General features: G+C 46.3%; 1 protein-coding gene across 1 annotated transcript in view; it reads left to right on the top strand.

Moving 5' to 3' along the window:
• HADHB (hydroxyacyl-CoA dehydrogenase trifunctional multienzyme complex subunit beta) overlaps positions 1–25,260 on the top strand; it is a 268,881-nt gene that overhangs the window by 88,979 nt on the left and 154,642 nt on the right. Inside the window, exons 6-7 of the mRNA XM_029596902.1 lie at positions 4,894–4,993; positions 14,365–14,452. Coding sequence (XP_029452762.1) covers positions 4,894–4,993; positions 14,365–14,452 — 188 coding nt within the window. The remainder of the gene's footprint in view (positions 1–4,893; positions 4,994–14,364; positions 14,453–25,260) is intronic.

Genomic DNA, 25,260 nt, shown 5'->3' with positions numbered 1-25,260 from the left:
TTTGAGGTCTTGAAATTAGGTGCTTTCATGTTGATATCTGATATGAGATCTGTGATTATGTAACAAAAAGTGTTTTAAAGTTTCATTTGAATTGATTCCAGATTACCATGTTCTGGGTTTCTCTCCATTTCTTGGATTTTTTAGTATATAATTCAGCTGGTAGGAGGGAAGTGAATCATGGGCAGGATGGAATCCTGATCTATGCTCCATTCATATGTTTACTTAATCCGTTGCAATCAGCATTTAAATAGAGTGATAAAGGTCCACATCCCTAGCATTTCTTGTCTCAACAGCTGCTTGACGATGGCGACAATGAAATTAAGTTACTTCGCATCAGCTGAGACCCCAAAACGGCAGGTCCAAGGATGACGCGAGAGCGTTCTCCCTCATGTTCGGAGGAGGAGGGTGAGCAGGAGCACACACATACTACAGAGGACAAGAGTTCAACTCTAAAGAGGAGATGAGAGAGTGGTTTAAGATCTCAAATGGGACATTGTTTCCACTAAAAAGGAGATGCTGGAGGCGATAAATGAACTGAGGGGAAATGTCTGAAATAGATTCAAGTGTGGATTAGATTGAACAGCCAAAGGAGGATCAGGCCACTCACATTGAAAAACTGCAAAACGAGGCTGTGGAGTTGAGAGAAAGGAGGGAGGAACTCTGTGCCAAATTAGCAGATTTGGAGAATTGAGTGCACAGGAATATGTGCATCAGAGGAATTCCTGACGTGCAGGAGTATATGGAATATGCGGATGTGGTGAAATGAGTGTGCAATGCCTTGCTGGTTGGCACTTTCTTCTTTGCTGCAGCCATTTTTCAGTCAGACAAACACAGCTTCTCCTTGTCTTTTCTGGGGAATCTAGTGGACAACTCTAGGCAATCACGTAATAAACCTGTCCATATGGCATCTGTCGGCAATGGCACTTGATATTTAGGGGAAGACACCCAGAGCCCAGATTCAAACGCCCATCCGAGCCCACTGCATCATGTGATCCTACAGCCAGCTTTTATTAAAAAAAAAAAAAAAATTTGGAAATATTTTGGCAGATCCCTTAAAAGAAATGTTCAATGCCTTATTGGGAGCGGATGAACTGGCTCCATCTATGAAGGAGGCTGGTATTGTTGTGTTACCTAAAGAGGAAACAGATAAGACTAATTGTGGCTCGTATAGGCCCATATCGCTGTTGAATATTTATTTATTATTTTTTATATACCGACATTCGATGTGAGATATCTCATCGGTTTACATTCAGGTACTGTATGGTATTTGTCTGTCCCCAGAGGGCTTACAATCTAAGTTTTGCACCTGAGGCAATGGAGGGTAAAGTGACTTGCCCAAGGTGACAAGGAGCAACAGCAGGACCCAAACCCTGGTCTCATGGTTCATATCACACTGCTCTAACCACTAGGCTATTCCTCAAGCTACTAGCAAAACGTTTGGCTACCAGGTTTGCTAGTGTGATCCAGATCAGTCAAGGTTTATTCCGGGCAGGCATACAGCGGATAACATTAGAAGAGTCTTAAATTTAATCTAGATAGTGCAAAAAGTTAAAGTTCCAGCTGTTTTACTGACTATTGATGCCGAAAAGACATTCAGTAGGATGCACTCAGTATTTGTGGCGGTTATGCTGATGTTGTGGTTGGGTGAGACGGCTTTATTTATTTATTTTATTTTTATTTATTTATTAACTTTTATCTACCGACATTCATGAAGCACATCATGCCGGTTTACAATGAACTCAAGGAGGAAGATTACAATAAAACAATAGAACAATAAAACAATAGAGCAATAAAACAAGGGAGGAGGGTGGGGAAGGAGGATACAGAAGGGTGGGAGAGGGAGGGGATAGGGGGATGGGAAAGGCAGAACTGATAGAAGAAGTAAGAAAACAAATAATATATATAATTTATAATGCACCTATGGCAAAACCACATGTAAATGGGGGGTATTCCACCTTGCTTCTTTTAAGAAGAGAGGTGAGGCAGGGTTGCCCACTGTCCCTGTTACTTTTCGCACTGGCTATGGAACCGTTTGCATCCAGCACATGCTCCGTTTGCGGTGAAGATGAAGGCCCGGGCGCGCCGATCACAGCATACGGGGGCCTTCCCTTTTCACCGCGAACGGCGCGCCAGGCCTTCATCCTCGCGAATGGAGCGTGTGCCGCAGGACGTGCTCCGTTCGCGGCATGTCAGTCTCCTCTGCTATATTCTGCCTGTCCCGTGATGACCGCTGTCCTTCGTACCTCTGGCGTGTTTGAGCCTCCAAGGCGGCCAGGGAGCTGTCTGCGCCATCTGTCGGCGGGCTGGGGAACATGCACGAGCACTGACGGACACACTACCAAGCCTGATGTATTATAGCGCCATCTACTCTGGACAATTCCTTTCATACAGGATAGTTTCTTATCCTAGCTGCGAATTACTTCATAATTGTAACAAATAGAAAATCCTTGATTGGTCCCCCTGGATAATTTAAAACAGTGTTTCTCAAGCTGGTCTTAGAATACCCCTAACCAGTTGTGTTTTCAGGATATTCACAATAGATTCCCCCCCCCCCCCCCTCTGTGGTGGGTATGTTGGGGAGGGGGGTGTTCAGTAGAGCCCAGTGCGGCGGTAGTATCTGGTGCTGAGGCATGTCCCTCTGGGAGCAGAGAGCCTCCTAAAATGGCAGCGGCCATTTTATTAGGGCACAGCATTAACAACTTAGCATGGCAGAACTTCAGGGAGCCTCCAATTCTCTCCCTAGTGGGGGAAGATGTTAGCAGATCTAGGCAGAAAGGGGGCACTGTATCCATTGCATTCAAGGACATGGAACTTTTGAAATATCCAAAGGTTGGATGCTTTGGTTCTGGCAGTCATGAAGAAAACCATTGGAGGGCAATACTACGTTGAACGGTGCCTCGGATAGAATTGAAGTTAATCTGAAACAATCCTTTGAAGTGGCTGCCCTTTGTCTACAAGCTGTGGTTTGTAGTAGTTTCCTGTCCCAGGCATGTTTGTATTGGGCACAACAAATTCCTGTAGAAGGTTCTGAGAGTTTTACCTTGAAAAAGGCTGAAGGCTAATGTTGCCTTCATAGCAGATGCATTATATGATCTCTTATACCTTAGGAAGGGCATGACGACTTCTGTGGCAGCATGGCATATGCTGTGGTAGCAAAACTGGTTGGTGGATATGTCTTCTAAGACCCTGTTGAGTAAATTGCCTTTTAAAGGGAAACAGCTTTTTTGTGAGTATCTCGAAAAGCTGGTGAAGCATTATGGCAAATTCCTTAAGTTGCCAGAAGATAGGCCCAGAGGGGGGCTCAAAAGGGGGGGCCCTAGCAGGCCCAGGATCACGGAGGTGAGGCATTTCTGGCCAGGGAAGATGATCTCTTTTCAGAAGATGTGCCTTGATAGCAAGTCTCAGTGCTATTTTACTGGAAAATTAATCTTCAGGGTCATCTTTGCTTCCAGCGCAGGAGATCCTAAAAACTTCCAATGACATTTTGGGAGCTCATTTCCCCCTTCCTCCAGTAGGGGAGGATTTGGCCCAGTTTTACGGCGAGTCAACCTTACAGAAGCATCTTCAGTTAGCAGCCGTGGTTAAGGGCCAGTGCAGATTTTCCATTTATTTTGTGGTTCCAAAAAAGGAAGCCTTGTTCAGCCCATTCTGGATCTCAAGCATTTAAACAAGGCCTTTGAAAATTTTACATTTCCATATGGGAGACTCTTTGTTTCGTAATGTGGCAGTGAGAAAAGGAAATTCATGCCTTTTCAGGTCTTGGAGTATTTTTGTGCACACATTAGTACCCAGAAGGGCAAAGTATTCTTGTCAGAGGACAGGATTGCCAAGATTTTAGTTTGGAATCTAAAGAGAATGAACTCTCCCAGGGTCTTGTTTGAGTCCTAGGGTCTATGGCAGCAACATTGGATCCTGTGCCGTGAGCAAGAGCTCTCAGGTGGTCATTGTAGAGGTCTCTCCTATCACATTGGAGGGCGCAATCTCAAGATTTCAAGATGAGTTTGAAATGAATGTTGGAAGCCAGAGCCAGGCTACAGTGGTATTTCAAAGCACAAAATCTAGTCAAAGGGATACTCTTGCAGTCCCTGGATTGCATGGTAGTAACGACTGATGCCAGCCTGCATGGATGGGGTGCTTATTGTCAGGGCAGATTGACTTAGGTATCTGGAATCTGAAAGAGTCGTGATGGTTCATTAGTTGCCCAGGCACAAGAACTATAAGAAAAGATCTGTAAGTGTTCTGTCTTATGGATCAAGGCAAGACAATGAGGGATGTTTTCCAACACTGCAATAGCAGTGGTTTATGTGAATCATTAGGGATGCACAAAGAGTCATCCAGTGACTGTGAAAACAGAAATTTTGTAGGAGATGGGCAGAGAAGCACCTTCTAACACTCTCAGCATCACATATTGTGGGAATAGAAAATATTCATGCGGATTATCGGAGTCTTCACACCCTGGATCCAGGAGAATGGAGTCCGTTTGCCAAACCTTTCATCCTGATATGCGTGGAAACTCCTAAGCAGTGAAGTTCTTCAGTTGCAGGAAGGAAGCAGCATCAGCGGGAGTAAATGCTCTGTGTCAGCAGTGGCCTTGTCAGAGCTTTCTTTACCAGTTAAAATTAGTCAGAGTATGTAGAATCAAACCTGTGGCACAAACTGTTATAAGAGCGAGAAATAAGCCGGGAAGTGCTTGCATACCATTGCAAAACCTGTCTATTTTTAAGAAAGTAAGAGTTGCTACAGAAAATATTGTCCAACTAACATGTCATAATCAAATCTTCAGATTCAAATTTCCAATTGAAGAAATTGCTGCTTTGTTTCCTGGGAGGGGAGTCTCACTTTTTGTTTGGATATTAGCAGTTAACATTTTCCTTTTCTTATTTTATTGATTAGAGGTTTACTGGACCGGACCAGTATCTCAACAGATGCTGTTGAGTATATTGTTTATGGTACAGTCATCCAGGAAGTCAAAACAAGCAATGTGGCTCGAGAGGTGGGTACAAAAGTTATGATATTTAGTAATACACATTTCCCAATTTTAAGCTTACAAACACATTTAAATTTGAGTAACAGCAATGCATATCAATTTAACTCATGGTGCAGACAAATATCTAATATTTATTTTCATACTAAACTTTAACACCTTGGCAAGTTCACACCTGTAGTAATCTTACTACTGCTTGCAATTGCATTAGGAGGCTTTGAACAGGGTATTCTTCACCCTGCTCAAAGATTACCAGAGGCCACACAAGTATTAGTTACTAATATTTCTGTACTGTTTTTTGTTAGTACAATGCATTTGTGGTTGCATTTCAGATTTGGTTGATAATTAATTTACATCCTTAAATATTAACTCCAGTACATAGCAACTTAGAGATTCATTTTAGCTTCCTGCCTTAAAGCAGTGTCTGTTTTTTAAGTATGCTGATGTAGCCTTTATTTCATAGTCACCCAGGCAGCATTCTGTATACACACCTTTCGTATTCTGACAATACTAATCTTTTCCATGTAATCTTCTATAGCCAGTTACGTGCTGAACTGTTTAGTGAGCATAAGGGAGGAGGCATGGCATTCTCTTTTTTAAATAATTAGTGGTCCTTTTTTAAAAATGTGTGTATTATTGTGACTTAATGTACAACCAAATTCTATAACAGTGCATATACATAAGCTGGCATAAATCTGTTCTTATGGGTTTATCTCCTGTTTTCCTTCATGTTTTTTTTTCTGCACTCTCTGCTCTCTGTAATATAAATGTTTTTCTGTTTCAAAATGAATTCATTTAACAAGTTCAGAATTCTCAGCCATTCTTTCCAAAAATGATAGCAATTCCAACTCTGTTTTACTTTTCTAAAATGTTCAATTTCCTAGCGTGTAGCAGATGGACTCAGGACCAATGGGTATAGTGTACTCCTGATAGCAGTTGGAGACAGATCAGATTTCAATCTGACATCAGCCCTAGTACATATACCCCTGCAGGAAGTGCAGCTCTTTAGTATTTTCCGTCTCCATAGCAGTTCGGGACTCTATGCGTGCATAGAGTGTCACCGCAATGAGTGTCTCTTGCGGTGACACTCGTTGGGTCCCTCCCCCAGTTGAGAATTCCCGAGGTGATTTCCGCGATCCCTTGGAGGTAAGCCTCGGTCCGGCGGCCGACCCTTGGGGGAGACCTAGCCCCCGACATCGGGTGAGGCTGAGAGGTAGCGGGTGCAACTTTGAGCGCGGCGGTGAAGGTATTTTCCCTCTCCCCCCGCAGCCAGAGACCGCCCGGAACAAGACCGGGAAGCGCCGAGACAAGGTAAGGTAGAAATCTATTTAAAAATCTCCAGTTTCCAAAGCTCAAGGAGTCACACAGGTCGCCAGCTGGGACCAGTGCCACCGGGTTGATCTGCCCTAGCAGGGCTAGACCCCAGCCAGATCCGAGAGTACTCCCACGTGGAGACCCTCCGAGGTGGTTGCCATATTGTCCGCGTGGTCGCCATCACCATTTTGCTCTGTCCGCCGTCCCGATCCGTGCACACAGAGGAGAGCCGTGCGCACAAATACCTTGTGCGCACAAGCGACGCGCTTATTGTGCCGGGCGCATATCTTCGATCTGGGCGCACAATAGTGCGCACATCTCCCTGAGCGCGAACCAATCATACGCGCACAACTTCGATGCACCGGAGCTCATAACTGCATTTTACGCACACAAGCCATGGCACCACCGGAAAAGAAGCTCAAGTCTCAGGGCCTTTTCCCAGCATGCCACATTAGAGCTGCATAGCATGAGGAGGCCACGGCCCTGTGTAATACAGTGCGAGGAGGCCCTGGGGGATCCAGCCCATGGCCTTCCCCAGCTGATGCCGGGTTCCAGCTTCTCGATCAGTACGCCGGACCTAGCGTCTCCCACCAGGACCCTCCCTCAAACGGTGCTCCCCAGGAACACAGTGCCTCTTAATTTAGACCCAGCATCTATCTCCTGGGTAGAATTCTTCAAAGGCCTGCATACCTTCATCCACATGCAACCATGGCCTTCGATAATACTGCCACAACCTCCACCTTCGGACCTCGGCATCCCGGGACCCTCTATGCCCAGCGAAGTGATTCCACCGCCCAGAAGCCCCACCTTTGGGGACACGGACAACTCAGATGAGGAATCAGAACCCCTGGAGGAAAGGGAACTCCCTCAGAGGACAGAGCCAACACCGAACCATGAGGTGCTTCTTCACCAAGGACGAGCTTCCAGACCTGGTCACATATAGCTTGAAAGAGCTTGCTATCCCGGGCACAAGTGCCTCGGGGGAACCTAAGACGAATCCCCTACTAGAGGGACTCCGTCAGCCCTCCCATCATTTCCCACTATTACAAGCCATCCAGCAGCTAATTGACCTGGAATGGGATGCCCCGGAGACTACCCTGTAGTCTCTGGACCCAGCTGCCAAAGATTTCCTGGCATGTCCAAAAGTGAATGCCATGGTCTGTGTGGTTTCGAAGCGCACTACTATTCCAGTGGAGGGAAGAGCAGCACTCAAGGATGCTCAAGACAGACGTCTGGAATCCATCCTCAAACAGTCTTTTGATGTCTCTGCTATGTCTCTACAGATCGCGGCCTGCTGTGCCGTGGTGACATGCGCCTGCTTATCACAGACCAGGAACAACATTCCTGGGGAAGCCCTGGAACCAGCAGTATCATTCCTCACGGATGCCGCTTCTGATCTGGTGCGCACCGCAGCTAGAGGAGTGTCATCAGCCGTGGCAGCCAGAAGACAACTCTGGCTCTGAAGCTAGTCGGCCGACGCATCTTCCAAAACGAGACTCACAAGGATGCCCTTCAAGGGCATCCTCCTGTTCAGAAGTGAACTAGAGAAACTAGCCAACAAATGGGGCAAATCCCCACTGCCGCAGCTACCAGAGGACAGGAATAAGAGAAACCAGCGACCCTTCCCCCAAACTTCCAGGGGCAGAGGATCACAGCGTTTCAACCCATACAGAAGCACATATCAAGCGCCTCGCCCCGCAGGCAGGAGCCAGTCCTTTCGGAGCAAGCACAACAAAAGGGGAGCCAGCTTGGGCCCAGGACCTAGTCACACCCCACAATGAAAATCAGCCGACCCGTCCAAAGGAAGAAGCCAAGGGGGCAGACTTGCCCTGTTCTACCAAAGATGGGTCGAGAACTTCAGACAAGTGGGTCCTAGCCATCATTCGAGAGGGATATTACCTGGATTTCCACCACCTCCCTCCAGACAAGTTTGTGGAATCCCCCTGCCACGACCCTTCCAAGAGGATGGCAGTGGAAGCTACACTGACCTGATTGCTTGCCTTAGAGGCAATAACACCTGTGCCCGCACAACAAATAAATACTGGACATTATTCCATTTATTTTATTGTTCCCAAGAAAGAAGGAATGTTCCGGCCCATCCTGGACCTCAAGTCTGTCAACCGCCACCTGAAGATTCCTCACTTCCGCATGGAAACCTACGCTCAGTAATAAGGGTGATACTACCGGGAGAGTTCCTTGCATCCCTGGATCTGTCAGAAGCCTACCTACACATTCCGATCCATCAAGAGCATCAGTGTTTTCTACGCTTCACGATCCTGGACCGTCACTACCAGTTCCGGGCACTACCATTCGGGTTAGCTACAGCACCCCGGACATTCACCAAAATCATGGTGGTAGTGGCAGCAACACTAAGGAAGGAAGGAATCCTCTAACACCCTTATCTAGATGATTGGCTGATCAGGGCGAAATCCCCAGAAGAAAACCACCAGGCGACCAACAGAGTCAAATTTATAATGGAGAGCCTCGGGTGGGTGGTCAACACAAACAAGAGCTGTCTGCAGCCCTCCCAATCTCTAGAATACTTGGGAGACCGGTTCGACACCAAACAAGACAAGGTCATCCTGACATAGATCAAAACTGATGACCCAGTTGCGAACCCTGTTGAGCGAGCTTCGCCCCACGGCATGAGACTACCTCCATGTCCTCTGCCTCATGGCATCCACACTGGAAGTAGTGACATGGGCAAGAGCTCACGTGAGAGCCCTACAGCGCTCACTACTATCACGATGGAATCCACTGTCCCTGAACTACACCGTACGTCTTCAGCTCCCGGACAAAGTTCGGACCCAACTACGATGGTGGCTATAAGAAGGCCATCTGAGCCAGGGAGTGGAGACTATCCTCACCAACCTGGATCCTGCTCACCACTGACGCCAGCCTACGAGGATAGGGAGCACATTGCCAGGAGCTAACTGCCCAGTGGCAATGGAACAAGAGTCGGGGTGGAAGATCAATCGCCTAGAAGCCCGGGCAGTCAGACTAGCCTGCCTGCGGTTCAGTCAGAGTAATGTCGGACAACGCCACAACAGTGGCCTACATCATCTGTCAGGGAGGAACTAGAAGCCAACAGGTGTCTCTGGAAATAGCCCTCCTAAGGTCGTGGGCGGAAGAGAATCTTCAGGAGATCTCAGCCGTCCACATCGCCGGGAAAGACAACATCACAGCAGATTACCTCAGCAGAGAAAGTCTAGACCAAGGAGAATGGAAGCTGTCGACAGCAGAGTTCCAACTGATAGTGAACCGTTGGGGAACACCAACCATGGACCTTCTGGCAAACTGGACCAACGCCCAAATGCCCAGTTACTTCAGTTGCAGGCGGGAACCTCAGTCCCAGGGGATCGACACCCTGGTACAGACCTGGCCACAGGAGACTCTGTTGTATGCCTTCCCGCCATGGCCCCAATTAGGCGCAATCATTCACAAGATAGAACATCACAGGGGACCAGTACTTCCAGTGGCCCCCGACTGGCCAAGAAGACTGTGGTACGCAGACATGCGAAGACTGCTGACAGGGAGCCCCCTCCCGTTACTTTCACACAGAGACCTTCTCCAACAAGGACAGATCCTCCTCGAGGATCCAGCTCGATTATCTCTTATGGTCTGGCCATTGAGAGGACTCGCTTGAGGAAGAGCAGATACTCGGGGCCAGTAATTGACACCCTGCTCCGAGCACGCAAGTTCTCCACATCCCTAACATACATAAGGATTTGGAGAGTATTCAAAGCCTGGTGTGAGGACCGCGACATCGTTCCATGCTCAGTCAAAATTCCTGCGATTTTTGGAATTCCTGCAGAACGGACTACAGAAGGGATTGTCTCTCAACTCCATCAAGGTACAGGTGGCCGCATTGTCATGCTACGGAACCAAGAGCGAGAGCGGCAGCATAGCCTCTCACCCAGATGTCTCCCGCTTTCTGAAAGGAGTCCAGCAGATCCGACCACCCCTAAAGTGGCCGGTGCCACTTTGGAACCTCAATCTGGTCCTAGATTTCTTAGCAGGAGCCTCCTTCAGACCTCTTTGCGGCCTATCTCTCTGACTATTAACATTGAAGACAGCCTTCCTGGTGGCAGTCTGTTCAGCCCATCGTATCTCCGAGCTACAAGCACTGTCCTGCTGGGAGCCGTTCCTCAGACTCACTCCGGGAACCATCCAGTTACGCACAGTTCCGTCCTTCCTCCCCAAGGTGGTTTCTCACTTCCATCTCAACCAAACTATCTCGCTACCATCGCCAGAGGAGCATAAGAATTCGGAAGAGTCTCGCAGTCTACGCCATATCGACATCGGCAGACTCCTAGTCCGATACCTGGAAAGGTCGGAATCTGTACGAAAGACGGACCATCTATTCATCCTTCACAGCGGGAAGAAGCAAGGGGAAGCAGCCTCGCGAGCAACCATAGCCCGCTGGATCAAAGAAGTCATCAAGGTGGCCTATGTAGAAGTAGGCAAGCCACCGCCTTTACAAGTCAAGGCCCATTCCACTAGAGCCCAGGCAGTGTCCTGGGCGGAAACCAAGATGCTGTCGCCCGCCAAGATCTGTCGGGCGGCGACATGGTCCTCCATCCACACCTTCTCCAGGTTTTACCGCCTGGATGTTCAGGCTCAAGAGGACACAGTATTTGCAAGAGCAATACTAAGTGGGCCACAGGCAGCCTCCCATCCGGTTTGGGAGTAGCTTTTATACATCCCATTGGTCCTGAGTCCATTCAATTCAGGAAATCATGCCCCTCTGAGATACTTAGCTTACAACTCTCCAATGAACTCAGAAACCTAGATTTATCCAATCCCGACTCAGCCCTATCCTCTTGGCATAAGATTACTGAGACAGTTGGAAACAATCTGTGTCCAATAGTCTGCAAAACAATTAATCCAACAAAAAAAGGAAACCAACCCTGGTTCACATCGGAACTTAAACGGATGAAACAAGATCTACGGCACAAGGAAAACAGATGGCGCAAAACTCCTAATCCATCCACCATCTCAGCATACAAAGGAACTTTTCATCTTTACAGATCCTCTATTCTAAGAACAAAAAAGGAATACTACGCCAATAAAATCCACCACCTCCACTATGATGCTCAGGCCCTCTTCTCATATGTAGCTCAAATCACTAAATCAGCCCCCCCATCAATACCAGATGAACAAGCACTCTCCAAGGCTAATGAGCTCGCATCATTCTTCCTACAGAAGATTTCAAATACGCTCGCTCTCCTTCCATCTACAACTACACCTCTCACCTCAGCCAAGAATCCTCACTCCATCACAAAAGCCAAGCTCAACCACTTTGAAGTAATCTCCTCCAAGGAGATCGACTCCCTGCTAAAAAGACAGAAACCAACCAACCACCCGGCAGACAATATTCCTTCCAAACTATTACTTCTCATCCCAAACACTATCTCTGGACCCTTGACAAGTATCATAAACTGCTTCCTAACTCAAGGATCTTACCCAGACAGACTAAAAACCTCTTCTCTCAAACCCCTCCTTAAAAAACACAATCTAGACCCCAACGAATTATCCAATTACCGACCCATCTCCAATCTCCCATTCTTAGCCAAACTAACAGAGAAACTGGTAAACACCCAACTTTCAGACTATCTAGAAGAACACACATCCTATACCCTTCACAATACGGTTTCCGAAAATCACGCAACACGGAAACTCTCCTCATATCACTTACAGACCATATTATGATGGGACTAGACAAGGGACATTCCTTTTTACTAGTCCTGCTTGACATCTCGGCGGCGTTTGACACCGTCAACCATTCCATCCTCCTGAAGCACCTAACAGACATCGGTATCTCCGACTCAGCCCACAACTGGTTAAAGTCCTTCCTCTGCAATAGAACCTTCAGAGTCAAAATTAATAATAAGGAATCACCCCTGACAAATTCCCCATTGGGTGTACCACAAGGATCTTCTTTATCACCCACGCTGTTCAACATCTACCTCCTCCCCCTCTGTCAGCTGCTTACCGACCTCAATCTAATCCACTATCTCTATGCAGATGATGTGCAGATCCTGATCCCTATAACAAATTCCATCTCAAATGCCCTCACTCACTGGAACAACTGCCTTCTATCCATTACAAACCTTCTCAACAGCTTAAACCTGGTCCTTAATGCCTCTAAGACGGAGCTCCTCTTCATCTCCTCAAACCAAAACAATTTCCACCATCAGACCACCCACAATACTCTTTCCACTCATCAATATGTAAGAGACCTCGGGGTATTTCTTGACAACCGCCTAAACCTGAAGAGAATGGTCAATACCACAACCAAAGACTGCTTCTACAGACTCCAGGTTCTAAAACGTATCAAACCCCTCCTATTTTTCCAAGATTTCAGGACAGTTCTCCAATCTTTGTTGTTCGCCAAAATTGATTACTGCAGCGCCCTCCTTCTAGGCCTCCCTAAATCTACCACCAAGCCATTACAGATGATACAGAATGCCGCAGCGAGACTACTGACCAATATCATCCGTGGAGACCACATATCACCTATCCTCAGGAACCTACATTGGCTACCAGTGAATTTTAGAATCCTACGCAAATCAATTACTCTAATACACAAATCCATCCACCACCAACTTCAATTAGATCTCGAAATCCCTTTCAAACTACATTCTCAAAACAGACCAACGAGAGAAATTCACAAAGGAATACTGCAATTTCCCCCTACGCCTTACCTCGACAAAAGACCGAGCCTTCTCGATAGCAGGCCCAGATATCTGGAATAACATCCCCGCAGACCTCAGATTGGAACCCTGCCTCCTAACTTTTAGGAAAAAACTCAAGACATGGCTCTTCAGTCAAGCCTTCTCTGAACCCCCTGACATTCATTAGTCGGCCCTTACTCTAGGCTTGAAGGACATGAGTGAATATTTAGCCTATCTCCTGCCTGGACAATAGACTCCGATTCTCCTAAGCGCCTTAAGCATTATCTTAATAATAGTATTATAGTTATAAACTTCAGCATGCTATAACCTATTTTTCCAGCTGATTAAGCTTCCAAGTTCCATTTTCCTTGTTCAATGTAACTTTGCCTCTTCCACACTTTTGTTTTAAGTTTATTGTCACTACAGTTGTTTACCCTGGTTCGATGTAAACCGATCTGATATGGCTTGCCCATGAAGGTCGGTATAGAAAAGTGTTAAATAAAATAAATAAATAAATCTGCTACACGCTAGGAAATGGAGAAATTACTTACCTGATAATTTCGTTTTCCTTAGTGTAGACAGATGGACTCAGCATCCCACCCATGGTTGCCATTATTCATGGAATTCTCAAGTGACATCCCCGAGAGTGAATGATTCACGGGTAAGCCATGCTTTCCTACAACTAGGACACCCATCCTACCAGGTGTCGACGTTTCTCGGTTTAGGGTACTGGCAGTCTCCAGCTATAACCAATTCAACCAGTTCAAATTAATCAAGTTATTCAAATTATTCAGTCATACATATATCCACAATTGCTTTTCGAGGAGAGTACTGAAGAGCTGCACTTCCTGCAGGGGTAAATGTACTAGGTCTGACGTCAGATTGAAATCTGATCCGTCTCCAATTGCTATCAGGAGTACACTATACCCATTGGTCCTGAGACCATCTGTCTACACTAAGGAAAACAAAATTATCAGGTAAGTAATTTCTCCAATTCTTGACTGTCATGTCAAGAATTCATGAAATGAATTTTCAAGTATTTTTAAGCCCCAAATCAAAAGATAGAGGTTTCATTTAAAACAGGGCTTCCCAAACCTATCCTTGGGACCCCACAGCCAGTTGGGTTTTCAGGATATCCACAATGAATAGGCTTGAGATAAATTTACATATACTGAGTCTCCTTGATATGCAGATTTATCTCATGCATATTCATTATGGATATCCTGAAAACTCAGCTGGCTGAAGGGTCCCTGGGACAGGGATTTAAAGGAATGCAAAGCAAATTTGATGTTTTAAGTGACATATTTTAATGATGGGGAGCCAAAGGATAGCAAAGCATTCTGTAAGTATTGGTATGAATTGTATTTCTAACCTATTTATGTTTTGTAGGCTGCTTTGGGAGCTGGATTCTCTGATAAGATTCCAGCTCATACAGTCACTATGGCTTGCATCTCTTCCAACCAGGCAATGACTACAGGTATGCCCATGACACTAATAAGTTTAACATATTGGTAAACACCTTTACATTGCCAATAAAAGAACATATTTCCACATCTCTATAAGCTTCCTGTTCACTGTCTGTTGCACTGATGTGCTCAGAGCAAAGTCTGAACTCTGGATAGGTATTGCTTTTTTATTCACTAAGGGAGCTAAATATATTTTTGTCATCATTGGGGACAATTTATTTGAAAGTCTAAATCACCCAATTTTCAAAAGAACTCTGAGAGGCATATAAGATAAAATATATATAAGTATCAAATGCACTGATAAATACCAACATATTAATGAAACTACCCACAATGGGGCAAAGCCCCTGGTTAATTTTTAGCCTCAGGGTTTTCATTAGTTATCAAAGCAAAGCCTGCATAGTTTTGCTTTCATTATTGTCCCCTCAAATTACCAGCAGAGATTGTGTGCCTGCTTTCTCTGCAGATAATTTTTTGCCTAATACAGTTTGAAGAATGAAAACTATGCACATTTGATCCCTGCCCTAGGAATCACCTATACACAATATGGGGAATAATATGCATTTCCTCTGCACTCAGACAGGCCAATCCACACAAGTGAGTTATGCACCTCTACCAGCAGATGTCAACGGAGTAAAACTGACTCGCTGATGCCATGGACACATAGCTATGCCCCGCCATCATCCTGCCCAGTATTCTCTGTCTCTAGCAGATGGTGGACATGCATCTCCCTACTGGGGATTGCTTGTAGTAAATTAAAAAAAAAAAACAACCCAACAACAAAAGGAAAGAAGAAAGGAAAAAATAATATTAGATCTTACTGCACCATTTGAGCTCCTGAGGTGACACCATGTTTTGACCCCTCCCTCAGTTGAGCATTTTAAGTCTGGGAGCCAGTCAGGTGCAGACTTTGAAAAAAATAAGTAAATAAAATTTTAAAAAGCGGTTTGCAGACAAGGGAATGCTCGGCGGTAAAGGCTTGTGTTCTTACCCCTCGTAGCCGGTGACATGATCATGTTCTCAGCCAGGGAGAGTTGTGCTCAGGTTAAATTAAAAAAAAAAAAAAGAGTAGGGAAGTTTTCAGTCCTCTCTTTTTTTTCTTTACCAGGTATCTCCCCTCAGCGTTGGTGGCTCTGCGTCTTTACCCCCTTTCCTCACTTCTCGTGGGAATTAGTGTAGAGCAGCGATTTTCCCACAAGCAGGTGCATGCACACAGTCTTGCAGCCCGGCGGTGTTCGTACATTATTGTGTGTGTGCGCACATACTTGTGCACATTATGCGACGGCCTGTGTTTCTGCATGTATTTGCGCGCAGGGTATTTTGTGCACATATGACCGTGGCTTAGTTTTGGGCATGTATTTGTGTGTGTGTACTCCCAGACACTGGTGGTGGGCACACAGGAGGCTTCCTAGAGACCAGTGCAGAAAGGTTATGGTGCTGGGCGCAATGTGGTCTAAGAGTCTGGCTTGCTATATAAGTGCAATCCAGCCATCACTTTCTTTTCACCTGTGTCAGCACTGCTTGGCTGCTCAATGCGATTTGGTCACCGGATTTTGCCAGTGTTGGGCCATCCCCTCAGGAGGGGAATGGGGTGGAAGGTGACACATCGGATGGGTCCCTTTCCCACTTGTTCTTGATGACAGAAACTTCTCTGGCAGAAGGGTCAAAGAGTGTCCAGGTTGGGTCTATGGGCCTGAGTGGAATTTTTCCAGGGTCTGAAGGCTTTTCTCCCAGGACAAGCAGGGTGGTAGTCCTCACATGTGGGTGTCATCATTGGACGGAGCCCTATCACGGAAAACTTTTCTGTCAGAGTTTCTAGAACTTTTGACTGGCACACTGAGTATGCTCAGCATGCCATGATCCCTGCAACCACAGGGGTCTCCCTTCAGTCTCTTTTTTTTTTTTTTCCATGCTACAGTTTACCTCACGGTTAGGAGCTCTGTGAGAATTCTCTCTCATTTCCTCACAGAAAAATCTTAAAATTTACTTCAGAAAAACATTCCCTCATAGGGGTCTCCTGTCGGGATATTTTTTCCCATCGTTCGGTGAGTAAAAATCACTATTCCCAGTCGATTCCCGCTCTCACCTTTTTCGGTGTCCGAAGGCCGTCGACCGTTTTCGGGGCCTCAACCTTTGTCATTATGGCAAAAGATTTCAGAAAATGTCGAGTGCCCCCGAACAATGTCAATCACCGACCCGCATGATGTCTGTGTGCTGTGCCTCTGCTCATCGCACGACGTGTCTAACTGCCCAAGTTGTGCCCAGATGACTCCGAAGGGTAGGCGGGCTCGCATCGACAAGATGGAGACTCTATTCAAAATCAAGTTGACTCCATCGAAGTCCACCCAATCGTCACCGGCAGGAGTATCGAAAAAATTAGTTATCAAACCTTGCCGGGAGCACCAGGGCAGCGGTGACCATCCGTCACCGACTCCGTCTAAGGCATCTACATCATCTACCTTGGTGCTGGGGAAAGACCAGACCGAGCACCGAGGGGGAAACACCGGCACCAACGCGAGTCGACTCTCAGTGCCGGCACAGATACCACATCGGCCTCGGTGGCTATCGAGCCAATTGCAGACAGGGGTAGAGGAGCCTTCAACTCCCCCTCTACCCGATAAACCAAGGCGATCCCCACCGATATCGGTTCAGGGTACTGAGACCCCACAAGTTCCTGTGGAGGTACCAGTCACGCCTAGCCTGCCCACCCCCCTGTAGCTGTGATATCTACACCAGCTTTCAGGGAGGAATTGGACAGTTCCATCCGCCAGGCAGTGCTCGATGCTCTCCGAGACTTACAGCCATCGATGCCGGCCCCAATCCCGGCACAGACAGCGGAGCCATCGATATTTGCACCATTGTTAACCAGGCTGAATACACTCATCGGTGCCCTTCCAACACAACCTGGGCCACTGATACCAAAGCAACCGGCAAAACCTCTGAAATCCCCGATTCCCATTCCGGGGTCCTCAGATGACAAAGGCACGGATTCCAGACCTCTGTCACCGATGCCTGGTCCTTCAGGGCTCTCGGGACCAAGATGCCCTCATCTTTCATCGATGCCACCTTATATTCCATCAAGGCCATCGAAGGATCCATCGGTGACAACCCGTCGTCCTCTACCAATCTTCTTCCCTCCTTCAGGATCTCGACAGGAGACCTTTTCTGATACATGGGAAGATGTTGACACAGACACATCCACTGAGGATATCTTATCAGGACAATCTCCACCAGAAGATCTCTCCTTTGACAGTTTTGTTAGAGAAATGTCAGAGACCATTCCCTTTGAACTTATTACAGAGGAGGTCACAAGCCACAAAATATTAGAGGTTCTTAAATTTGTGGATGCACCGAAACAAGTAATGGCTATCCCAGTACATGAAGTGCTAGTAGATCTGCAACATCGTCTCTGGGAGCATCCTTGTGCTGTGCAGCCTGTGAATAAGAGGACACATTATCTCATCCAACATATTCCTAGATTCCAAAAACCACAACTGCCCCATCAGTCGCTGGTAGTTGAATCTGCAGAAAAGAAAGCCAGAAGACTGCGACCACACTATTCAACACCTCCTGGCAAGGACCAAAAATTCCTTGACATTTTGGGTCGCAAGATGTTTCAAGGTTCTATGCTAGTGTCACTCATTGCTGCATACCAACTTTTCATGACACAGTATCAAAGGAATCTCTGGAAGCAGTTTCAAGGAATAACTGGCTCTCTTCCCCAACAGCAGCAATGCCATATTACATAAAGGCTTTGAGGCTAGTAAACATGAGGTTCGTGCTGCGTACGACTCCTTTGAAACAGCTTCTCGCATGTCAGCGACAGGAATCAGCGCCAGGAGGTGGGCCTGGCTAAAATCCTCTGATCTGAGACCTGAGGTCCAAAACAAACTTGCCGATTTTTACCATGAACCGGTGAAAACACATTCGGTGACAAGATACAAGATGCAGTGGCTCAATTAAAAGACCACAATGAGACCCTGTGGCAATTATCAACAGTGACTACCGAGGCCCCTTCTTCTGTAAGAAGATCCACTAGAAGGGACCCTAGAAAACAATTTTATCACCCACGCAGATACTACTCACATGCATCTCGCGCGAGGCCTACTCTGCCGTCTCAGAGAACAAATCCTCCACAGCCCAAGACATCCAGGCCTCAGCCACCACCACAAACAGGCCAGGCCTCTGGATTTTGCAACCTACCCAGAGAACAGCAGTCGCTCCATGAATCTAAAACCAGATTTGCCAGTAGGAGGTCAAACCGCCACTTCATAACCAACTGGCTAACATTACCACAGACCAATGGGTGATATCCATCATAAGAACATGCCATACTGGGTAGGACCAAGGGTCCATCAAGCCCAGCATCCTGTTTCCAACAGTGGCCAATCCAGGCCATAAGAACCTGGCAAGTACCCAAGAACTAAGTCTATTCCATGTTACCATTGATAGTAATAGCAGTGGCTATTTTCTAAGTCAACTCAATTAATAGCAGGTAATGAACTTCTCCTCCAAGAACTTATCCATTCCTTTTTTAAACACAGCTATAATAACTTCACTAACCACATCCTCTAGCAACAAATTCCAGAGTTTAATTGTGTTTAGTGAAAAAGAACTTTCTCCGATTAGTTTTAAATGTGCCACATGCTAACTTCAAGGAGTGCCCCCTAGTCTTTCTATTATCCGAAAGAGTAAATAACTGATTCACATTAACCCATTCTAGACCTCTCATGATTTTAAACACCTCTATCATATCCCCCCTCAGCCATCTCTTTTCTAAACTGAAAAGTCCTAACCTCTTTAGTCTTTCCTCATAGGGGAGCTGTTCCATTCCCTTTATCATTTTGGTCGCCCTTCTCTGTACCTTGTACACAGCATTCAAGGTGCGGTCTCCCCATGGAGCGATACAGAGGCATTATGACATTTTCCGTTTTATTCACCATTCCCTTTCTAATAATTCCCAACATTCTGTTTGCTTTTTTGACTGCCGCAGCACACTGAGCTGACAATTTCAATATGTTATCCACTATGATGCCTAGATCTTTCTTGGGTGGTAGCTCCTAATATGGAACCTAACATTATGTAACTATAATATGGGTTATTTTTCCCTATATGCATCACCTTTCACTTATCCACATTAAATTTCATCTGCCATTTGGATGCTCAATTTTCCAGTCTCAGGTCTTCCTACAATTTATCACAATCTGCATGTGATTTAACTACGCTGAACTATTTTGTATCATATGCAAATTTGATTACCTTACTCTTTGTATTTCTTTCCAGATCATTTATAAATCTATTGAAAAGTACGGGTCCCAATACAGATCCTGAGGCACTCCACTGCCCACTCCCTTCCACTGAGAAAATTGTCCAGTTAACCCTACTCTCTGTTTCCTGTCTTTTAGCCAGTTTGTAGTCCACGATGTCCTATCCCATGACTTTTTACTTTTCCTAGAAGCCTCTCATGAGGAACTTTATGAAACGCCTTCTGAAAATCCAAGTATACTACATCTACCGGTTCACCTTTATCCACATGTTTTTTTAATTTCTTCAAAAAAGTGAAGCAGATTTGTGAGGCGAGACTTGCCTTGGGGAAAGCCATGCTGACTTTGTTCCATTAAACCATGTCTTTGTATATGTTCTCTGATTTTGATATTTAGAACACTTTCCACTATTTTTCCTGGCACTGAAGTCAGGCTAACTGGTCTGTAGTTTCCCGGATCACCCCTGGAGCACTTTTTAAATATTGGGGTTACATTAGCCACCCTCCAGTCTTCAGGTACAATGGATGATTTTAATGATAGGTTACAAATTTTTACTAATAGTTCTGAAATTTCATTGTTTAGTTCCTTCAGAACCCTGGGATGTATACCATCCGGTCCAGGAGATTTACTACTCTTCAGCTTGTCAGTCAGGCCTACCACATCTTCTAGGTTCACCGTGATTTGGTTCAGTCCATCTGATTCATCACCCATGAAAACCTTCTCTGATACGAGTATCTCCCCAACACCCTCTTCAGTAACACTGAAGCAAAAAAATAATTTAATTTTTCCGTGATGGCCTTATCTTCTCTAATTGCCCCTTTAACCCCTCGATCATCTAACGATCCAACTGACTCCCTCACAGGCTTTCTGCTTCGGATATATTTAAAAAGTTTTTACTGTGAGTTTTTGCCTCTACAGCCAACTTCTTTCCAAATTCTCTCTTAGCCTGTCTTACAGGCATACCATCTAAACTTTCTCATGATACCCCTGGACTTACCACCCAATCCTCTGTGGATGCAAAAAGAACACACAAGTCTTCTAGAGTCAGACCTGTCCACCCTTCTGGGCACCAGGGCTGTGGAACCTGTTCCCTAGGCACAGCAGGGCAGAGGTTCTACTCCTGCTATTTCCTCATTCCAGAGAAAACAGGCGGCCTCCGCCCTATCTTAGACCTCCGCAACCTCAACAAATTTCTATGAAAAGAAAAATTCAGGATGGTGTTCTTGGGCATCATGCTTCCCCTTCCACAAAAAGGAGATTGGCTCTGTTCTCTGGATCTTCAAGATACTGTCCAATATTCCCACCTCACCACAAATACCTGCGCTTCCTAGTGGGACATCAACACTTTCAGTACTGGTCCTGCCTTTCGGACTTGCCTCGGCACCCCGTGTATTTACAAAGTGTCTAGCAGTGGCTGCAGCCCATCTACGCAAGAAACACATACATGTCTTTCCTTACCTGGACAACTGACTTATCAAGAGCCAATCCAAATAAGGAGCTCTCGATGCCCTCAAACTCACTATCAATCTACTGCACTCGTTGGGATTTTTCATGAACTACCAAAAATCCCACCTGACTCCATCTCACCTCCTGACTTTCATTGGAGCAGATTTGGACACCACAGTGGCGAAGGCCTTCCTGCCCAACGACCACACACACACACTCTTCCGACTCGCTGTATCTCTGCGCACAAAAAAACAGCCTCAGCCCATAAATTCCTAACGTTACTGAGCCACATGGCTTCCACGGTCCACGTCACTCCTATGGCCAGGCTGGCCATGAGAATAACTCAATGGACTTTGAAAACTCAGTGGCTCCAAGCCACTCAACCACTCTCATCCCAGATCCAAGTAACCCACCAGTTACATTTATCGCTTCTCTGGTGGATGAAAAAGTCAACTTGCTAAAAGGTCTGCTTTTTCAGCAACCACTTCCACAAATAACTTTGACCACAGACGCATCCACCATGGGTTGGGGAGCTCAAGTGAACAATCTGCAAACTCAAGGTACTTAGACACAACTCGAAGCAACATTTCAGACCAACTTCCTAGAGCTTCGAACTATACGTTATGCTCTCTATGCGTTCAAGGACTGCCTTTCACACAAGATTGTTCTCATACAGACAGACAACACAGTTGCAATGTGGTACTTGAACAAGCAGGGCGGCACAGGCTCTTATCTCCTCTGCCAAGAAGCTGCACAGATCTGGGACTGGGCCCTTGCACACTCCATGTATCTACGGGCCACTTATCTGGCAGGCATGCAGAACATAGTAGCAGATCGCTTCAGCCGACAGTTCCATACCCACGAGTGATCTCTGGATCCTGTGGTAATGACCAGAATCTTCCAGTGCTGGGGTCAACAAACAATAGACCTCTTTGCATCTGAACTGAATCACAAAGTGGACAGATTCTGCTCCCTGCACTGGAACACAGGCCTCCTATACGCATATCCCCCGATACAGCTGATAGCCAAAACTCTCGTGAAGCTACAACAGGACAAAGGGTCAGTGATACTCATAGCCCCATATTGGCCTCGACAAGTATGGTTTCCCATGCTTCTCGACCTCTCGATCAGAGAACCCATTCACCTGGGCACAGCACCCACTCTCATAACTCAGAGCCAAGGCATGTTACGCCATCCGAACCTTCAGACCCTATCCCTCACAGCCTGGATGTTGAAAGCTTGATCCTGCAACCGCTCAACCTTTCAACTGATGTCTCTCAAGTGCTTGTAGCCTCACGAAAGCCTTCCACACGAAAATCCTATAGTTCTAAGTGGAAAAGATTCACCACGTGGTACACGCAAAAAGGTATCGATCCCTTTACCTGCCCCACGCCATCTCTATTAGACTATCTCTGGCACCTTTCAGAATCTGGTCTCCAGAGTTCTTTGGTGAGGGTACACCTGAGTCCCATCTCAGGGTACCACAAAGGAGTTGGGGATGCCCTGGTAACAGCGCAACCCCTTGTGAGTAGGTTCATGAGGGGCTTATTACACTTAAGTCCCCTCTAAGCCCACCAGTCACCGAGTGAGACCTGAATGTAGTACTTACATGGCTCATGCTCTCCCCGTTTGAGCCTTTTCACTCCTGCGATGTTAAATTTCTTACATGGAAAGTCCTCTTCCTAGTAGCCATTACATTTGCACGAAGGGTTAGTGAGTTACAAGCCCTTGTCTCATACTCACCCTATACCAGGTTCCTACATGACCGAGTGGTCCTCCATACTCACCTTAAATTCCTTCCCAAGGTGGTTACTGACTTCCACTTGAATCAGTCTATAGTCTTGCCCACCTTTTCCCAAGGCCTCACTCTCACCAGGGCGAGAGAGTTTTACATACCTTGGATTGTAAATGTGCACTTGCATTTTACCTAGACCGCACTGCAGTCCATAGGAAATCCACCCAACTCTTTGTTTCTTTTGACAAAAACAGACTAGGAGTTGCAGTGGGCAAACAAACTCTCTCCAACTGGCTAGCAGACTGTATCGAATTCTGCTATGAAAAAGCAGGCCTTCCTTTCCAGGGACAAGTGAAGGCGCACTCAGTAAGAGCCATGGCAACCTCAGTAGCACACTATCGTTCAGTTCCGATTGCTAACATCTGCAAAGCTGCAACGTGGAGCTCTCTTCACACATTTGCAGCACATTACTGCCTGGACAAGAAAGGACGCCAAGACTCTGCCTTTAGCCAATCCATGTTGAAGAACTTATTTCCAGTATAATCCCAACTCCTTCCACATCCAGTCTGCTGTGATTTTCAGGCTGCCTCATTTTTCCCAAAAGTACGCCAGTTGTTGTGCCTGTTGCACAAGTTGTACGCTGTTGGTCCAAATAAATGAGTCAGCCTGTAGTTTGCTAATCACCCACATGTGAGAACTACCATCCTGCTTATCCTGGGAGAAAGCAGAGTTGCTTACCTGTAACATGTGTTCTCCTAGGACAGCAGGATGTAGTCCTCACGAAACCCACCCGCCACCCCGCGGAGTTGGGTACGAAATGTTTTATTTTATTTTTCTCTCGCACCTTTTGCTACAAACGAGACTGAAGGAAGACCCCTGTGGTTGCAGGGATCATGGCATGCTGGGTATGCTCAGTGTGCCAGTCAAAAGTTCTAGAAACTTTGACATAAAAGTTTTCCGTGATAGGGCTCCATCCAGTGACGTCACCCACATATGAGGACTACTTCCTGCTGTCCTGGGAGAACACCTGTTACACGTAAGCAACTCTGCTGTCTGCAGGGGTGCCCAGCGGAGGTGAAGCAATCTACTAAAAAGGATTCATGTCTCATGGCTCCCAATTGTCAGCTACTGCAGGTAAGTGCCACAGGGAAGGCTGTACCTGGTGGTGTTCCGGGGAATATGGATCATGATACCTCGGATGAATCTGATAGGGACTTGAGTTTCTCCCCTTTGGAACCGCATCAGACTCTGCTTCAGTTTTTCATAAAGATGAGTTGCCAAGTCTGATTCAGACCCTGAAGTCGTTCAGTGTGGACGGGAGTGACGCTGCAGGCTTGCAAAAGAAAAATCCCTTAATAGTCAATTTACACAAGACATCCTGTTTCTTTCCCCTTCTGGATCCAATTCAAGTGTTGATTGACCAAGAATGAAGCACTCCAGAGGCAAATTTAAAGGGGCGCATGATCAGTTGAGATACTCCAAGGTGGATACCTTGGTATTTTCTGTTATCAAACAATCCACCATTCCGGTGCAAGGAGCGGCAGCTCTAAAAGATGCTCAGGATAGGAGGACTGAGGCTATCTTTAAGCAGGCCTTTGAGGCTATGGCCATGAACTTGAAGATTGCCTCTTACTGGTGCCTGGTGGCTCGGACTGGTTTGCGTCTCTCTCAGGAGTCGCAAGGAGTGGGTTCCAATGGTGGATCGGTGATGGAATTGGGTGCCACATTTTTATCCAATCCTGGGTGTGATTTAGTGCGGACAGCTGCTAGAGGGGTGGCTTTCCTGATAGCAGCTAGATACCAGTTGTGACTGCGAAATTGGTCAGCAGACACTATTTCCAAGTCCAGTCTCACAAGATTACCCTTTAAGGGAATCCCTTTTGTTTGGCAGGGAATTGGAAAAAATGGTTAATAGCTGAGGGGAATCCAAGATTCCTCATTTACCAGAGGACAAGAATACGGCATTGTGTCCTTTTGGGATTCCTGTCTGTTTCGTACGTATAGAGTAACATCTACTCGAAGGTCTTGTCCTTATGGAAGGTCTCATTTCTTTCAGCCTAGAAAGCCTTGTAAGAATATGGGCTCCTGGACTGGAGCACCTTGATCTTAGTGCAGGAGATATGTGGGCATCTATCTGTCTTTTATCAGAGGTGGGTCCAGATTATGACAGACCCTGGATGTGGTAAGGGGGACGGCTGTGCTCTGGAATTTCGCCAAATTCCTCCAGATGCCTTTATTGGTCTCTCCATGCAGCTCTCCAAAGAAGAGAGTGGCAGTGGAGACTACGTTAAGGAGGCTGCTGGATTTGAAGGCTATGATTCCAATTCCTAGTTCGCAGGAAAATATGGGGCGCTATTTCATTTATTTTATCGTT

Source organism: Rhinatrema bivittatum, chromosome 3 (genome assembly GCF_901001135.1).
Source record: "Rhinatrema bivittatum chromosome 3, aRhiBiv1.1, whole genome shotgun sequence".
In the NCBI taxonomy this organism is placed as follows: Eukaryota; Metazoa; Chordata; class Amphibia; order Gymnophiona; family Rhinatrematidae; genus Rhinatrema; species Rhinatrema bivittatum.
Note: the sequence above shows the minus strand (reverse complement) of the source record. Positions and strands in the feature narration are given on the sequence as shown.